At 46.4% G+C, this 19,466-nt stretch overlaps 1 protein-coding gene across 2 annotated transcripts in view; it reads left to right on the top strand.

The window, feature by feature from the left end:
• Positions 1–19,466, top strand: part of LOC119445336 (polyamine-transporting ATPase 13A3) — a 145,243-nt gene that overhangs the window by 36,842 nt on the left and 88,935 nt on the right. For both annotated transcript variants that reach the window (XM_037709648.2, XM_049663215.1), the window contains exon 11: positions 13,812–13,969. In XM_037709648.2, coding sequence (XP_037565576.1) covers positions 13,812–13,969 — 158 coding nt within the window. The remainder of the gene's footprint in view (positions 1–13,811; positions 13,970–19,466) is intronic.

Genomic DNA, 19,466 nt, shown 5'->3' with positions numbered 1-19,466 from the left:
GTGCTGATGTAACATTTGTCAGTCAGTTACCCGCCGCTGTGGCTCAGTCAGCTAAGGCGTTGCACTGCTGAACATGAGATCGCGGGATCGAATCCCGGCCGCGGCGGCCGCATTTCGATGGAGGTGAAATGCAAAAACCCCCGTGTGCTTGCGTTGTATAGTGCACGTTAAAGAACCCCTGGGGGTCAAAATTAGTCCGGAGCCCTCCACTACGGCGTGCCTCATAATCAGAACTGGTTTTGGCACACAAAACCCCAAAAAGAAGTAACATTTGTCAGTCGCATTATTTACATTAACGACTTCTGATCGTGTAATCACTAACCTTAGGCCGCTCCTCTTTTTTCCTTCTTCTTCTTTGTTTGTTTGTTTGTTTGTTTATAAAAACGCGGCTCTAGGCATTAATGCGTTAACTACTGTTAGAGTACTTCGCGTGCTTTCCTGGGGACTTTCACCGTCTTCCCGCCTATCTGGGACAATGGGTGGTTCGTAGTCGACTAGGTAGCAAAGCACATCGAGCTGCTGTGCTAAGGCAACAGCGTTCAAAACCAACAATCGGGTTAACTTGGGTCACTGAGTGCGTGGCAACGTGTACACACGTGCCGCTCTTCAACGAACCTCTTTCACGCTGACCCGGGTAACTGTTGACGACGCGGGACTGGGCAAGAGCTGCTGTTCGAAGAAACTCTTCGAGGCCGACTTGGCGAACTGCGTAGGCGCCACTCAATATGTGCTCTTCACCAATGAACCTCTGATGCCAACTTGGGTCACTATGTCATTTCCAGTAGATGTGTGCTACTGTTCAACGAATGTATTTGACGCCAACTTGTGTAATTACGTATGTACCAATGGAAATGTGCCGCTCTGCAATGACGAAGATCATCCCTGACTTTTTGTCGATGCTGAGCGGAATCCAAACCTCATCACAAGCATTCCTCAAGGACGGCAACCCAACGCATTAGCAGGCTGCGCCACAAATGCACTGGGTATGTGCCGCTTCTCAAAGAACCTCTCGCCAACGTGGGTCACTGAGTATCTGTCACTGAGTATCAGCCATTGCGTAGCAGCAAATGGCCCATTTCTCAGCGTTCGCAGGCACCGGCGCGCCACGCTTCTCGTCTCGGAGGCCAGATGTAGACTTCTCGGCAATGCCGTTAGATGGCACAGCGTGTCCAGAAATAACAGCGAGAGAGGAGCTCGGGTCCCCCATGACGCACTTGTCAGCGTTCGCACGCAACGGCGCGCCTTGCATTTCGGAGGCCACGCGCAGGCTTCGTGGGGGTGGCGCTACATGGCACTGAGTGTTCTTAGGGAGGCGTTGCTATTTGATGGTTCGAGCAAATTGCCTAAGGACAATAACATACCGGAGCCTTTGTATTCGCAACTACATAAGACATATGTATGCTGCAGCAAACTTCCGGAGGCCACTCAGCACAGCCTAATGGAATGTGAAGGGATTCACCTAGTGGGACCCGTAGGTAACGTATAACTTTCAGAAGCGCTTGGATTTAAAGTGGACGGAAGCATCAACCGTTCAGCAGTCTAGATAACCAAAACACTTAGAGTATTGATGGGAAAAAGGCACGGAAGAGATTGATACGAAAGGATCCGTTGCAAGCTAGATAGAGAAGTTTTGAGGAAGAGAAACAAAGATTACTAAAATTGTTTACAGAATCGCTAGAATAAAAAGCATGTATAGCATACCTGCGTAACTCAAGCAGTCTAGATGACTATTTCTCGCCGCCCCGTTTCGAAACAGATGCCAATTAATCATCATTATTATCATCATCGGCGACATTGTCGTGGGTAGCACTTCTCTTAAGATGCGCAATTCTGGTATATGAATGTTTGTTTGGCGTCGGTGACAGCACCCTCTAACACGTGGATGTTTGGCCCGCCACAGCGCTTTGCAGAACGTCTTCTTGCAGACAGCATCTTCCTGCCCTAGAGCCGTTGAAATATTTGAGAGACTGTGTTCCAATGCTGGCCAGCATTGGAGACAGTCTACGTTGATAGCTAATAAGGCAGCCTCAATCCCAAGTGACGGAACTCATCTGGAAGTCAGCGTCCTCTCTGTGACTTAACGCCACCTCGTGTCAACAAGACAAAGCTAGAAAAACACATATTTTGGCTATTTTTTTTTGTCAGAATCTATAAAAAGCACAGCGTAGCTTACATTAGGTGCGCGGAAAACCGTGACTACGTTTTTTTTTTTTTTTCGTAGATGACGTTCCCGGAGTTTCCAAGCTTCCTGCTCCACTGCCATCTTTTGACAGCAAAGTGGCCTGCAACATTTTTTATTTCGATTCTGCCTTCGCGAAGCTATCATGTTGCCAGCTGCCTCAGACCTAGAACAAGACTTAAGATGAGCATGGTTCACCTAGCTGTCTACTTAGCTATCTACGACGAGCACTGGAAAACAGCCTGAATAGCGCAACCCGTGGAGCTCTGCTGCAGTGGGGGTGGCCATATTTCTTCTAAGATGCCGTGGTCGAGCCGATCAGAATGAACTGCTTCAGGGATAAAACCACCTTGTTAATTACTGTGTTGCGATCCTTGGTTTTATTCAGGTGAATGCTTTAGGAGATTCCTTAAGAACTGTTTTTCACAACGCGACATTCATATTATGGAAATGTCTTTATTGATACAGGTGCACCATCGGCACAACCGTTCAGGTGAATGGCGGGATGTGCATTCTAGGCGGAACTGTTTTAGCAAAACTTCGAAATTTTTGTCATAGGAATTAATCTGTTAAGCGACGACATAGTTCATGCTTGAGTTACATTTCACATGTCAAGAAGTCCAGCACCTCTTACCTAAAACAGCGAGTAATAAAATGTCACACAACTTGAGGCGCGCTCTACTGCGTTATTCTGTAGCACCCTGTTACCGTATCTGAAGTTGCAACTTGGGCTCAAAACAACTGAGCCTCTTTATACGTCTAAATCAGCATGGCGTAGTTCGCGGTTTACACCTTGCTGAAGACAATGTGCGAGGATTTCTCCAAAACGCGAACTAACGGTTAGCTTACATAATACAAAAAGAAAAGGCCGGCACATATACGGATCGAACCCGTTACTGTTCAAATGTCCCAGAGAGGGTCAAAGTGAAAAGTCGCATTTACGCACGAAAGGAGAAGCATCGATTGCGATAGCAAATTAGTGGACAGCTTTACGAAGTAGTTATATTAGTTTTATCGGCCGTATAAACATTCGCTTACAAACTAAATTAACAAGCACGCTGTAACGCGTGCGCAGATTAACATGAACACAACTCCCTCGATGACCGCGGAAACTCGATGTCAAAACAATGGAGTGAGGAGGCGTGGCAACAGCAGTGAGCAAATTGGCCTTAGTGCCGCTCTCACTTCAACGCGAACTAAACGCCGAAAACACAGCGCATACGAAGCTACCGGCACTCGGCGTGGCGAATTTTATTGTGATAGCAATTATATCGACACTCCAGGCGCATTTCTGCCGCCGTTGTCGCCGTCGTCGTCGCCGTCGATGTGAGGTTCCGTATAAAGTCCAATGGCCATAAAAATGTATAGGACGCTTAAGCTTCGCCTTTAAGAGTGCAACGCGATAGCATTTAAATATCCCTGACTGTTTGTCAGGCTTCCCGGCTACTGCAGCTTTCTTATCTTTATTTTTTCGGCACCTTCACCTAGGCGCGCTGCTGCCGAGGTGGCGAGCGCCATCAGGATGGCGTTTTTGCAAGGACAACCGACTGGGTAGCGCTGCTGTATGAATGGTATAAATTCTGGAAAAGGGGCTTGTGTTCGAGTTTCCGCGTAACAGAATTATGTTTCTCGTATATTCAAATTACAATCCGAAGCTATCATGCCTGTAGGTTGTGTTTAAGTCGTACTGTGCGATTTTTCTGGCGCATTTTACTTTGAGAAATTCAATTAGTTTACAAGCGCCTCGCGCCACGTGCATGGCTCGCGTGGTCGGCGTGTTTCGGGATGATTTTCTTGGCTGGACAACCCCGCCGAAACCAACGCAGACACCGGATTATCTGCAACACGGGAACCTTAACGCTATCGCATTAAAATCGTTGCCGCGTACCATATGGTGTGTGTGCCAGTGAAAAGGCGCCGGCGATCGCGGCACAATCTCGCGCACGCAAGGGAGGAAAGCGGGAAGGAAGCGTGCCGTCTTCCGTCGCGCGATACGCTCCGGGAGGAGGGAAGTGAGGGGGGGAGCATTGTACTCCGGGCAGCCGCGAAAACACAGCGCAAGGCAGACTATGTCCTCGACGCGGATGGCTTTCAAGATAAAGCGGCCATTGCGGTCGCGCCCGCCCGGGCCGCTGTTGCTTGAAAGTAATCTGCGTCGGGGACACAGGCCGCAGTGCGCTGTGTTTTCGCGGCGTAGTTGGCATTTATGCAAGATGCAGCACGAAGGTCAATTCGCTCGCTGCCGCACTTCCTCACTCCAGTGTTTTGACAGCGAGCTTCTGCGGTCATCAATTGCGATGTGTTTGTTTGCTCGCACGCGCGTGACACCATGCTTGTTTATTGAGTTAGTATGCCTATGTTTACAAGTTTATGTAGCCGACAAAGCTACTATCCTCACTTCGTATAGCTGTCAACTAATTAGATGTCGCAATCGATGCTTCGTCTTTCGGGCGAAACTGCGATTTTCTGTCCACATTGCAAATCGCTTTGAAGATGAGGCCCGCGAGGGCGCGCACTTTGTCCACGTAACAGATCGCTTTCAAGATACGGCGCCCGCGCCGCCGCGCTGTAAGCAGCAGCCACCGGGTAGAACGCCCCCCTCTCCTCGCCTCTCCCGCGTGTCTCTCGCGTCACAGAAGACGCCGCACTACCACCCCGCCTTCCTTCCTCCCTCGCGCGCGCGAGATTGAGCCGTGATCGTCGGTTGACCCTCGCAAGCTTTCACTCACTCGCACATACAGCGTACGGCGCGGCGATGAAGTTATCATGTTTGGACTTTACACGGAATATCAAGGTGACGGCAGAAATGCCCCTGGGGCGTCCATATAATTGCTATCGCAATGAAAATACAGCTACACCTTGAACAAAATCAATATAAAAATTTCTTGAATGTGTTGTACTGGAGATTATCGGCGCCGGCACGGTGAAGTCTGAAAGAAGTCGACGAACTAGTAGTGCGCGCTCGATCGGTTTCCTGCTGAGACTGCTTCGTCTTCCTGTACTTCAGTCAGACGCCCTGTAGATTTACGAGAACATCCCGTGACATTTAGTGGAGGTGCGGGGTACCCGTTTTCCCCACCCTAGAGCTCCGAAGCCGTACGTGGCCATCTGCCGCCACAATGACCGACGACGCCAGCCCCTCGCAATCCGCTACCGCCCCCCCCCCCCCCCCCCCCCCCCCGCTGACCTGTGTTCTGGTGCGGTACATCAGCGTGACAGAATTTCTTTGGCTACCCTTGTTTTAATCTGGTCCTGGGGTTTTGATGCATTCCATGTGCCGCTACCTTAAGCCTCCGGAGCACCTAAAACATAACAGCTGACCTGCGCTATACCGGGCTGTCCCTAAACTGGCTAAGCAGACCCACGCCGACGTCCGTATCTATCACCGAGAGTTGCATGATGAAAAGATGACGTCGGGAGGTTGAAGGAAACGGGAAACGGGTTTATTTTACATATTTATAACTACTAACTCGCAACGCTTCTTGGATATGGGAGCACATTCTATGTTGAAGCATGTCTGAGCACACTTATGTCACCACATAACCTCACTGCACCAAAGATGTCGGCTGTTAATACAGTCGTTTTCCCTAGGTAACTAGACGAGGGGATTTAATGACCATGTCTTGGCAAATCATAATGGTTAAACTCTTCGAAAAATTCCATGCATGACGTCACGCCATTCCGCCGGACTCCGCCTCCGATTCCGTACAGGATTGCCTCCGCATACGACGCAACCACACGACTACTGGGAATCCAAGGTCGACGTTATTCGCACGGAAGTCATCCACGTTGGTTCCTTGCATCAATTAGTGGGCTCTCCGCGACGACCAACTCATAGCGAGTTGAAAAGCCTGGCCTTGACAGTGGTTACCACTTGCACAGGAGGCGGCGGTCGATGTCTTATCGAAGGACGCATTTTTTTTTTATTATTCGTGAATAGTCGGCGCCGCGTTATGTCGTCGCGGACGCTGGTCACGTGGTCGCTTCGTGGGTAGCACCCAAAGAATGTTCATTGCCTTTGTGAGGCATAACGCCCTAAAACTCACTTTCATCTGTCTATGTGATCTCGATACGATGGCCACGTAAAAATAATTAGGAAAATCAAGCTCCTGCGAGAAATTGAACCCGGGCCTGCAGCGTGGCGAGCCACTACAGCAGGCTAAAACTACAAGCATATTAGCATATGTAAGGTTTCCACCCAGATGGGGTTTCAGGTTCGGTGCGTAGCACAGCTTGCATATGTAACACACTCTTTTATAAGGTTGTCCATAACAGGGTGTATGTATATATTTCGGTATGTTGTAGCGCTATCCTTAGGCGCTACGCCAACAGCTGCGAAGGTGCGTGGAATACGTGTGACAGTGGAACGAGAGTAACGCCACTGTTGTATTATCGCGACAGTGACACACATGCGCGGCTCGTCTCCAGTGATGTGCTGAGCCATTGGCTGCAAATGTGACAGTCAAATGAACACACCCTCACGCTCCGCTCAATCGTCTGTAATGGAGGTTGAATAAAAAATTTCTACTGGGCGAATGGTCTCGCATAATTAGCAAATCATTATAGATAACTTTGTTGCATTTTTTCCTGCATGCTCGCAAGTGTGCTTAATATTTCGCATGTTCATTCCGTACATTGCTTTAAAAGTGCGGTTCATATAGCCGGTATGTGAAACACTAGTCGGGGCCAGTCGTAACATTCCATAAATAGAGAAGCACTAAAAACCAAGAATGTTTCCGGCACTATCCCCACCAGTCCGATGCCATTGCTCTCTTTTCCCGCGGCGTGCTCAATCTCCTCTCCACGACGTCCATGTCTAGGAGAGGCTTTCCAGGACATTCACACATAGCGGAATATCAGTCTCGCTCCTGTCGAGGATTTTTGCCTTAAAAAGAAGAAAAGGAAAAAAAAAACACGTAGGCTCCCTCACACATACAGCTTAATGCGCACGGCGACGATGATATCGTGTTTGGACTTTACTCGGAACATCACGGTGACGGCAGAAGTGCGCTTGGAGCGTCTATATAATTGCTATCGCAATCAAATTTCTGCAGCAATTATCTCAGCATGACGGTCGTCAACGTTAATGATGGTAACTAATATCCTTCGAAAAGCGTTTGTCCAAGTTGGATACCAAAAATAGTTCCTTCGATGACAATTATATCCTCCAAACGGCATGCCGAAAGTAGCAATGTAAATGCTGCAAAACTTGCGCCAAATGTAGTTGCCGCCTATAAAATTAGGATTGGCTTCGTAGTGATTTGACACAACTTCTTCATCAAAGGAGCTAGAGACTTGCAAAAGTTTCTTTTTTTTTTTTTGCTGTTTCAATCGAGGATGTCTTCATAAGTGATTTGAGTTTTTAAGACTTTTGAACATTCATCGAAGATTACATTGCTGGCATTGGCAGCAGCGAGCTTGTTTGTATATCAGCGATATTGTTTATAGCAGTTGAAGTTCTAAAAAAAATTCAAATGCTCACCAGATGTGTTGACATGCTACACTCTGAAGACAGCGGTGCCTTCTTTCTCAACAAATCCGAACAAAAAGCGCAGATTCTGTGGAAATCGATATGGTACTTAGGGTTTACAACCGTCCCGAATTTTGCGGACATCACCGAATTGTGACTAAATGTCCCGACTTTTGCTTTCTATGCTGAAGAATAATGAAAAAAAAAACAGATTTTCTTTTTTAAATTGCGACAGCTGGGTCGCTCATTCTTCCCTTTGTCTTCTGATGCGTTGTTATAAACGTAAAGTCAGTCACGTTATTGTCGTGGTTAAGTTCTCCTATATGCCCTAGCCATTCACAGTGAACCTCTACCTGTACTGGTAGTCGCGTTAGCTAGGCAACTGCTGCATCTTTCTTGATGTAAATTCTGACATGGTGGGAACAAAGAAAATTGTAAGATTGTCAATCTGTATACGACTGCACGTTGCACGTATACGGACTGGCGACTCCTGCTGCTGAGAGGGTCTGTCGTCACCAACCCCCCCCCCCCCCCCCCCCCCAATCTCTTTGTCCGGGCTTCGCTCACTCGGGAGCTGACAACACTCGAGTGCATGGTGTCTACTCGAGTGCTGAGTTGACAATGGGGGTCAGCTTTCACTCAGGAGGGTGATTCTCCTATGAACATCGCAGGTGTCTCAATGTGTTGCTGAAAACCAAGCCAAAAAAAAACAAAGCTAGAGTAACTGCCAGGAAGTATTTTACAAACGAAAGCCGGGTAAATAATGCCCGAAATTATCTCCCCTGCTGCATGTTGGGCTACATCGTTCGGCGCGATTTCTGGCAAACAATGTTTTCCTCACAAAAGGAAAGTTATCTCCGGAACAAGCTTTTTGCTGCGAGAATTTTCTGAATTGTTGTGTAATGTAGAATACAGCTGCTGAACTAGAACAATTGTACAGCCGCGAGTTCTTAAATAAAAAGGTTAATCGGTAAAATGATCTGATATTGGGATGCCCATGTTGCAAAATTTATTTTGAAGCAAATTGGAATGTGAATGGTTTTTTGGTTCACTCAAGAGCCCATATTGATAAATACTTGACAAAACTTTCAAAGCTTTAATCGCATTTATTTTGAAGTGCTTCTTAGCCAATGTAGAAAGAGACATAGATATAAAGGTTTACAATTGCAACAGAGCTCACTAAGAAAAAAATTTGCACAGATAATGACGAATACCATAATACACACGTGCGAATTTTAAATTTGTTCATTCAGAGGAAGTTCACCTCTGCCGAAGCACGTTATGTATAAGGCCTGCACTGCAGGCGGGCTCCTCCCTCGCGCTTCCCTTTATTGAAGGGCGGCACATGCGCAGTGGCCCACAGCCAGTGACACAGGTCGCTGTCAAAGTTCAATGAAGAGCGTCACATACGCAGTGGCACGTAGCCAGTTGGCATGTGCTATGAACCACGACACCGGGAAACCGTAACGGTTAAAACCAGAACAGCAGTTCGGCGGCGGTGCACATTGAGCACGCAAACTAAAAGATATCTGCTTTTTCAGGTGAGGCTTGTTGATTTCTATTTATATTGCCAAGCGTGGAACGTGTGCACTGCTGCCGAACGAAAACTGCCCTGCCCAGATTTTGTATTTGTTGCTTGGTTGAATAGCGTACGTATCTACATATCATGACTAAAAAGCAGGTTGATGATCTGCGGAGTGAATTAGCCGCTGAGTTGCATGAAATTAAGGATACCTTGAATGAACTTAAAGGACTGAGGCATGATATGCAGGAACACAAGCTTATAAGAGAGGATTTGCGTGAAATTCTGCGTGAAAACAAGGAACTGAAGTCACAGAATGCAAAGCTGACGCGCAGGCTGGAAGAACTGGAGCAATACCAGCGATTAAACAATCTAGAAATCAAGGGAATACCTCTTGACAGTGAACCAATATCAGTGGTAAAAAAAATTGGAGAACTGATAAAAGAGGAAATTGAAGAGCAAGACATAGACGTCTGCCATAGAGTTCCTACTGCTAGGCATGACCAGTCCAACATTATTATTCGTTTTGTCCGGCGGGACAAAAGGAATGCCATTCTTGCTAAATCAAAGAAGGCTAGAATTGACACAACAATGCTTGGATTTGACAAGCATAATCCAGTGTTCATCAATGAACATTTGACGAAAGAGGGAAAGCAGCTGCTCGGGGCTGCCATTAGAAAGAAAAGAGCTGCTAGCTGGAAATTTGTGTGGACAGCTGGTGGGAAAATTTTCGCTAGACGAAATGAAACTTCACCTGTCCTTCGTCTCGTCTGTTTGGATGATGTTGATAAAATGGTCGAGTGAATGCCTTGATTTATCTGAACACAAGTCTGTGTACTAATACCGACAGGCATGGCTAATCCCGGTCACAACTGCTGTACGTATCACGATCATGACTCATTTAATATTTCTGTTTCTAAGTTAAATCCAAATAAATTCATAGCAGCGTTGCATCTAAACCTACGAAGTATTAGAGGCAAAGGAGATGACCTGCGAGAATTGCTTGGCAGTCTGGACATCAGATTCAATGTGTTGATGTTTACTGAGACATGGCTAACGCAAAGTGAAAAGCCACCCCAATTAGAAGGGTACATATACCAAGGCATCACACGTACTAGTGGGCGCGGTGGAGGCGTGGCTATGTATCTTAGAGAACATCGGCCATACGAGGTGATTTCAAGTTTCACCACTATTAATGAACATGTAGAATGTCTTACTGTGTGTTTGAAATCTTATTACGTATGTGTCATATATCGGCCTCCGAATGGAAATAAGACACCATTTTTTGAATTCACTGATGAACTACTAAACTACCTAAATAACACTGGTTCAATGTTTCTGATAATGGGTGACTTGAATATTAACATGTTAGGAAATGACACTAATGCGCGTGAACTTAAGAGAACTATAAATGCCTATGGCTGTGAAAATCTTATCAGTCTTGCCACTCGCATTACGGCGGATAGCGCGACGTTGTTAGATGTCGCCATTACGAATGCACCTGGCCCAAGTAGCTATGCTGGTCTCTTGTCAGTGGACATAAGTGATCATCTGCCGACGTTTTGTTTCTTGCCAATGACGAATGATAAAAGCTTAAAAATGGGCGTGTGCTCGTATCGGAATATCAACCCGAATTCTTTAGCTCACTTCCGCTCTCTTATCGAAAAGACAAACTGGGAACCGATTTTCGAGCAAAGTGATGTAAATCAAGCATATAACAATTTCTATGCCAGTTTCATGCCATGTTACGAGCTAGCCTTTCCTATTAAAACAACTAAGCGTACCTCCAAGAAAAAGATTAGAAAGCCGTGGATTACGCGCCTACTTTTCAATAAGATTGCCGCTAAAAATAACATGTATCATTCTTTCGTTACGACGCGTGACCCACAGAAATTTGCTGAGTTCAAAATATATCGAAACAAGCTTAATGCGGAACTTAGATATGCAAAAATATGTTACTATGAGAATTTGTTCTCCCAAGTTTCAAACGACAAAAAGAAGTTCTGGCAGGCAGTTAATAGTCTTGCTCAAAGAAAGAATGATGCAGCACCCATAGTTGTAACCACAAATCAAGGCATCCTAAATGATGAGGAAGCTGCTACTGTGCTTAACCACCAATTCATTCGTAGTGGAGAGTATAGTCCGACTGTGCACAATGAACATCCAAGTGTAGATGCGTACAACAAAAGCAGTTCAATTACTTCTATTGTACTGACACCAGCTACGGAGCACGAACTGACAGACATCATGCGTAACCTAAAGAATAATGCAGCTGCAGGCTACGACGATATCAAACCAGCTGCCGTGAAACACGTAATGGACATAATTTGCAGTCCTTTAACTCATGTCATTAACTGTATGCTCGAACAGGGTGTGTTCCCAGAAGCACTCAAGCTGGCTAGAGTGTGCCCGGTGCACAAAGGTGGCACAGACTACACTTTTAATAATTACCGACCCATATCGGTATTACCGGTGATGTCAAAGATTTTTGAGACAATCATAAACGTCCGCATTGATAGTTTTGTCCAAAAGTACTCTATTATGTCTGACGTGCAATATGGGTTTAGAAAAAAAAGATCCTGTGAAGAAGCGTTACTCTCTATTAAGCATGAAATAATAAATAACATTGAACAAAGATTATACACCATTGGTCTCTTTTTAGATTTAAGAAAAGCTTTTGATTCTGTAAACCACGACATTTTGCTGACTAAGATGTATGATTGTGGAATAAGAGGGATAGCACATGACTTGATTCGAAGTTACTTACAAGACAGATATCAGTATGTATCTATTAACAATTCCAAATCTCCGAAATTAAAGATACTACAGGGCGTCCCACAAGGATCTATACTTGGACCCTTGTTGTTTAACCTGTACATAAACGATCTTTCTTACATACCATATTCTCAAAGTGTAATTATGTATGCTGATGATACCAATGTATTTTTTTCCGGAAAGTCATTGCAAACGTTACAGATTTCAATAAATAATTACCTAAAACTACTTATGTGGTGGTTGCACAGCAACAAACTGCAACTTAATATCACCAAAACTAAATACATCATTTTTGCACCTATTAACAAACCAATGAATTTTAAGTTAACAATATTGTATCAAGATGTGCAAATAGAACAAGTAGAAGCTCATAAGTTCTTGGGCATTTGGTTTAGAAGCGATATGTCCTGGACAACACATGTAGAAAAATTATCTGCAGAACTTAGTAAAATCACGGGATGCTTTAACAGAATCCGGGAATTAATTCCGCTTTGGCTTAAAAAAGTATTATATTACTCCATGTTCTACTCTCGACTTACATATTGCTTGCTCGTTTGGGGTACGACATACTCAAAAAACTATCAACAATTGATAATATTACAAAAGAGAGTTCTTAGATGCTTTGAAAACTACACAGGTAGGCTTCAAGATCTGCGAACGCATGATTTGTTTATTAAACACACTTTACTGAAAGCTAACCAGATATACTACTATAGGCTATTCCAACATATAAAAACGAACAAACTCTACACAGCTAAATCATCCGAATCAAAATGTCGGTATTCCCTACGCAATGAAACTAGGGTAATACCGAAGTTCAGAACAGTTTATGGCAGGCAACATATAGGCTACCAGGTTCCGCAATTACTAAATCGCCTAAGTCCCCTTGATTTTTGTACTTTGTCAAAAAAATCTATGAAACTGTATATTATAGAGCATCAAATGGAATATGCATGATGTGTATCATTTTCGTGTCATACTGTTATGCATTTTTTTTTTAATTTTTTTTTTAACTGAATTATGCAATTCACTTTCGTCTCCTATGTTATTTTTTACTGAAGTCACAGGAAATTTATTCTACAGATTCTTAATCATCTGTATTTAACTACTGTTTAATGCGCATATTTCTTTTGTATTCCGGGCCACTTATCCGGATTAATTTGATTTAATCTACATGTCATGTGATCTGTATACTGCTTATGTGACATTTAATTTGATATGAACATGTATTTCGTATTGTCATTTGTACCGCTGACGCTGAGTGTCAACAGGAGCGGGAGCCCTTTGTCAGGCCTTTGTAGCCTTTTGCTCCTGCTCCTTGTTTCTGTAATGGAAGCAAAATAAACTTCAAACTTCAAACTTCAAACTTATTTTCACTATGGCGATGGAACTGTTGACCGACGAATAAATCATCGTCGCATTTTGTTAGATCTAGACACAGATAAATGCCCGAAAGTGTGTGTAGTATCTTAAGAATCCTATTCGCATAAATATGGGTGGTCTTTGTCGAACGATGCCTAATCGCCGCGGTGGCTTTCGCGTTTCGCTGCTAAACCGTGATTTGTTCCCAAATGTGGGAACAAATCACGGCTGCGGTTGCTGCATTTCCGTGGGTGTGAGATGCAAACACGCCCGTGCACTGGGCATTGGGTGAACGTTAAAGAGCCCCAGGTACTCGAAATTAACCCGGAGTCCCTCCACTACGGCGTGCCTCATAATCATACCGCGCTTTTGGCGCGTTACACTTCACAATTTAATTGAGTTTCATCTATACATTTGACAAGTGTAAAAGTACGCGATACAGCTTCGGCTAATCTGATTCACTATACATAGCCGAACTGATCATGACCTCCGCCGGTGCGCAGGCTTCTCCACAGCCAAGGGATCGCTGGTGCGGTCCATCCTGTTCGCCCAGCCAGCTCCGTTCCGTTTCTACAGAGACGCTATCCTGTTCGTGGTGCTGCTGTTCGCCGTGGCCAGCATCGGCATGGCATATACTCTCTACCTCTACATCATCAGGCAGGCAAGTATACTCATCCTAAACGGACTACTCGGCTTCCAACGGACACAGGGTGGGAGTGAAAAGGACAAAAAGAAAAATTAACTCGACTCTCTCAACTATACCACTAGTATCAGTAAAATCGTATGCACAACGCTCAATCCTGTACAGCTAGAATTCACATTTCGGTTTAGTCCGCCTCAATCAAACTATTCTTACCAAGGTACGATCTATGAAAACGCACCGTTCACTACTGAACCAATTTGCGCCTTAGTCAGATGCATACCATAAATTACTGTTCTTCTGTTCTTCTTGTGGAATTACCTCCTGGTGTTGTGTCGTCTTGAAAGATATTGAAAGAACATAGGACCCCCAACCTCTTCGCTTCAAAACCACACCCTACGTCAGACGTTTTCTTTAATTACATCTCAAGTTTGTCTTCGGAATGTCGCGGTGATTTCATTTATCAGCGTTGGCAGTGTGTAAGGTCGGGCTGCACGTATTCCGTTACTGAAACTCTGGCGCAAGAAATCATAAGATGATTAAACATGGACATGGTAAGTGTGAGACAAAGCAAAAGCTCTAACTTTCAACCACAGCATTTATTGTGACCTACATCACATTTATACATAACCCAACGCAGTAGCCCAGTAGTCTTTCTTAGGTGAACTTGTCTGTGGCGCGAAATGCATTTTGTGAAAAGGGGACAGAAGAGAAGAGACAGTGAAGCGCTTCACTGTCTCTTCTCTTCTGTCCCCTTTTCACAAAATGCATTTCGCGCCAAACACAAGTTCACCTAGGAAATATCAGCACCAACTTGCCCAAGAAGAAGTTCTTTTAGCCCAGTAGTCATGGCGTCGTTCTGCTTAGCACGAGTTCGCCGGTTCAATCACGGTCATAGCGGCCGCACTCCGAGGATTGTGAAATGCAAGAACGCTCGTGTGCCGCGCATTGAAAGCACATTACAGAGCTACGGGTGATCTAAAATGATCTGTACCCCTCCCCCCCTCCCCCCCCCCCTCCCCCCGTCCGCCACTATACAGCGTGCCTTATAAACTGTTTGGTAGTTTCGGCACGTAACACCCCAAATTTGATTGATAATCACTTTAATCATCATCATCAGCAGCAGCAGCCTATTTTTATGTCCACTGCAGGACGAAGGTCTCTCCCTGCGGTCCCCAATTACCCCTGTCTTGCGCCAGCTGATTCCAACTTGCGTCTGCAAATTTCCTAACTTCATCACCTCACCTAGTTTTCTGCCGTCCTCGACTGCTCTTCCCTTCTCTTGGTACCGAGTCTTTAACTCTAAGTGTCCACCGGTTATCCATCCCACGCATCACATGGCCTGCCCAGCTCCATTTTCCCTCTTAATGTCAACTAGAATATCGGCTATCGCCGTTTGTTTTCTGATCCCCACCGCTCTCATCCTGTCTATTAACGTTAGGCCTAACAGTTTTCGTTCCATCGTTCTTTGTACGGTCCTTAACTTGTTCTCGAGCTTCTTTGTTAACCTCGAAGTTTCTGCCCCATATGTTAGCACGAGTAGGATGCAATGATTGTGCACTTTTCTTTTCAACGACAGTGGTAAGCTCCCAGTCAGGATTAGGGAATGATTGCCGTATGTACTCCAACACAATTTTATTCTTTTGTAAATATCCTTCTCATGATCAGGGTCCGCTGTGAGTAATTGACCTAGATAAACGTACTCTTTTACACACACTAGAAGCTGTCTGGCGATCTTGATTTCTTGTTCCCTTGACAGGCTATTGAACATTATCTTTGTCTTCTGCAAACTAATCTCACTACTCCACTTTCTCGGTTAAGGCCATCAATCATTTGTTGCAATTCGTCCCCATTGTTCCTGAGCAGGACAATGTGATCCGCAAACCGAAGGTTGCTGAGATATTCGCCGTTTATCCTCACGCCTAAGATTTCCCAGTCTAAGAGCTTGAATTATTTCAATATGTTTAGATAAATACAACGTATCAGAAATCGAAAACAAAAGGGGGGAAAAATCAACAGCCCCTCCCTTGTCGGAAAAATGTGGGCAAACGAAGCTTGTCGTGTGTTTCTTCGGTGTTCCTCGGAACGAATTGCACTTACGAGTACCACGTTGTGCTCGAACCGTAACCGGTCACACGCACTGCAACTCCGATGTTCCGGTTAAGAAACTCGCGTTGAAAAGTGGCCGTCGCACCGGGGAATTTGGCGCTAGCGTTGCCGAGGCGTGCACCACCGTTGTCGGGTTCCTGGAGGGCAAGACGACGCTGACGTTTGGCATCAACATCGCGCTCCAACAACTCGCGGGCTTGTCGCTGACTTTTGGCCTCAACATCGCGCTCCTGCAACTCGGGGTCCTCGGCTCTTCGCTGACATTTTGCCTGGGCTTCGGAAGCCCTCACGCTAGAATCGGCACGTCAATGACGAGCCCTTTCCCGAGCGAGTTCGCAGTGCCGTTGCTCAAACGCAGCCTGCTCCTAGGCAGAACGCACCACGCGCGGCCTTCCGAACCGTTCGCCGAGACTGATCTGAGGCGAGGGAAGCCCGGTGGAGCGCGCACCGACGAGTTTTCCTTCCCTTTCCCTCCCCGCAACACACCAAATGAGCCTGATTGGCCACGCGCGTCACGTGATCCGGTGCCGACGCAGCCGGGTTTTAGCAGCGGAGCTGTTTAAGCCGGCAGATAGTCTGTCCGTCGCGAACAAAAAATGTGGGCCGATCCTGGCGGCAGTGTATAGAAATGGTCCTAGCAAAATGACGCATACCCTGTGAACTAGCGAAGCTGAGCCTGGCTAAGTCTAGCTAAGCATGATTGGGACTACTTAACCTTAGTCAGTCATCGATATCCAATCAATAACTAATTGATAATCGTTCAATAATAAGTAAACTCCGGAAAATTCTGCGCGTGACTTGGTAGTGCTTAGCGTAGCCCAAGGCCAGGACTAGCATAGGTGCCCATCATCTCCGCTGTCTCAAGCATTGCGCCTCCAGTGCAAGCTATGGTAAATTATTTTTTGCGTGACCACAATGCCACCGGAACTTGTGAGCCAATTCAAGCTTCGCTTGAAAATGTGACACGTGCGTCAAGAGCAATGCATATCATAAGCCATGTCAAATCAGCCCGGCACATCCGAGGAAGACGGCAGTGTAAGCCCTGGCTTGCTAGCAAGGATCGGGGAAGAGCAGCTTGCTCTGCTCGGCCAAGCCCAGTGAGCCGCAAAGGCCAGTGGAGCCCTGGCCTAAGGACCCCACCCACCTGCGCAGAAAACCTACGACCAACAAAAGTTTATTCTACTACTACTACTAATATTACTAATACTCCGATAATACCAATAATAATACTGTAAGCAATTATGCGGACTTCATCTTCATCTGTACAAAACCATCATCAATCATCGGCTCGTGTTCGTTTTTGCGTCGCCGCCATCTTTCCTTCTTGGAATACAGTGTCGTCTCGACCATAGTATTTCAAGTGGTGGACGTGCTTTAAGATCCCTTCGACCTCAATCCTCTTCAAGATCTCTCCTGGAGTTACGTTCGGGATGCCGCTTACGCCAGGAGGCCGACATGTCGCAAGACCAGCCCGCAGCGTCCACTAGCTCGGTTCAAGTGCCAGCCACCCCCACTTCCAGTCCGGCGAACAACCGGTATCGCGATCCTGAAATCTTCTCTGGCTTGCCTGGTGAAGACGTTGAATACTGGCTCGACAACTACGATGTGTCAGCGAGTCCAACTGGAACGAGACATCGAGGTTAAAAAACGTACCGTTTTACGTCTCTCAAGTAGTCAAAACATGGTTCCTGAATCATGAGAGAGACTTCCGTCATTGGTCGTCTTTCAAGGAGCAGCTGCGGTGGATTTTTGACACACCCACGGCTCTTTCGGAAGCTGCGAAAAAGAGGCTGTCTGAGCGCGTCCAGCATTATGGCGAGTCGTATACCTTGTACATTGAGGACATCCTCGCGCTTTGCCGCCGTGTCGACAGTGCCACGCCAAAAACTGCCCGCATGCGATACCTTCTTAAGGGTATCGGATCTACTGCCTTCAACGCACTCGCCGCTCAAAACCCTTCGACGGTGTCGAACGTCGTCTCCGTCTGTCAGTGTCTCGACGTCCTGCAATCAATCCGCTTGCAACCGGACTTTTCCGACTCTTCTTATTGCCATGCTATCATCAATCGCCTTACCAATGTTTCATCTTCACCCAATGCCAGGCTACGGAAACAGCTCAAACTATTCAAGTTCGAAGACGACGTGCTCTACCGTTACATTTTTCACCCGGAAGGCCATCGATGGTTTCCCGTTCTACCACGCTTTCTTCGCGCTGAAGTTCTGCAGGCCTCACACGATGACCCTACGTCAGGCCACTTGGGTTACCACAAAACACACGAGTGCATACGCAGCCGATTCTTTTGGCTAGGTCTTTCCTCGAGCATAGCTAGACATGTTGCTTCGTGCACGCTTTCCCAACACCGTAAGCGACCTACTACTGCTCCGGTCGGGACGCTACAACCACGTCCTTGTCCAGCAGAACCCTTCTCTGTTGGTGGCATTGACCTTTTCGGGCCACTCCCAGCTACTCCAGACGGCAACTAATGGATCGTCACTGCAGTTGGCCATTTGACCCGGTACGCTGAAACAAACCGAATACGTTCAGGACCTGCCTAAGAAGTAGCGGCCTTCTTCTTGCAGGCTATCTACTTACGTCACGGGGCGCCTCACGTTCTTTTGAGCGACCGAGGCAAGGCATTTCTTTCAAGCACTCTTAATGAAGTTCTTCAAGCGTTCAGCACCGTGCACAAGACAACCTCTAGCTACCACCCTCTAACCAATGGCCTAACAGAGCGATTTCATCGCACTCTTTGCGACATGCTATCCATGTATATTCAACCTGACCATCATAACTGGGATGCGATTCTCCCGTTTGTAACATTTGCATGCAATACGTCTGTCCAACGGACCACCGGATACTCTCCGTTTTTCTTGGTATACGGCCGCGACCCAACCTCATCACTGGACGTTTCTTCTCTGGCCCCGTCAACGCTTCATCATTCATTTGCGACCAGTTTGTGTCTCGTCTTGCCCAATGTCATCGTCGCGCCTGTATGAACACTGAAGCAAGACAAGACGATCACAAACATCGGTACGATGCCTCTCAACGCGTCGTTTCCTACCGCCCTGGTGACCATGGGCTCCTATGGACACCTGGATGAACACCCGGTTTATGTGAGAAGCTCGAGTTCCGAAATATTGGCCCCTACAAAGTCATACAGAAGACCTCGCCGGTGAACAATCACGTTACACCTCTTGATGTCCCAACTGACCGACGCTGCCGCGGAACAGAGATCGTGCACGTTTCCCGCCTGAAGCCCTTTCATCTCAGTTCCACTGTCTAATGTGCGGCCAGGCTGGCTGCTTCCGTCCACGGGGGAAATTAGTGTAAGCATTTATGCGGACTTCATCTTCATCTGTGCAAAACCATCGTCAATCAGCGGCTCGTGTTCGTTTTTGCGTCGGCACCA

This window comes from Dermacentor silvarum, chromosome 3, assembly GCF_013339745.2.
Source record: "Dermacentor silvarum isolate Dsil-2018 chromosome 3, BIME_Dsil_1.4, whole genome shotgun sequence".
NCBI classification, from domain to species: Eukaryota; Metazoa; Arthropoda; class Arachnida; order Ixodida; family Ixodidae; genus Dermacentor; species Dermacentor silvarum.
Note: the sequence above shows the minus strand (reverse complement) of the source record. Positions and strands in the feature narration are given on the sequence as shown.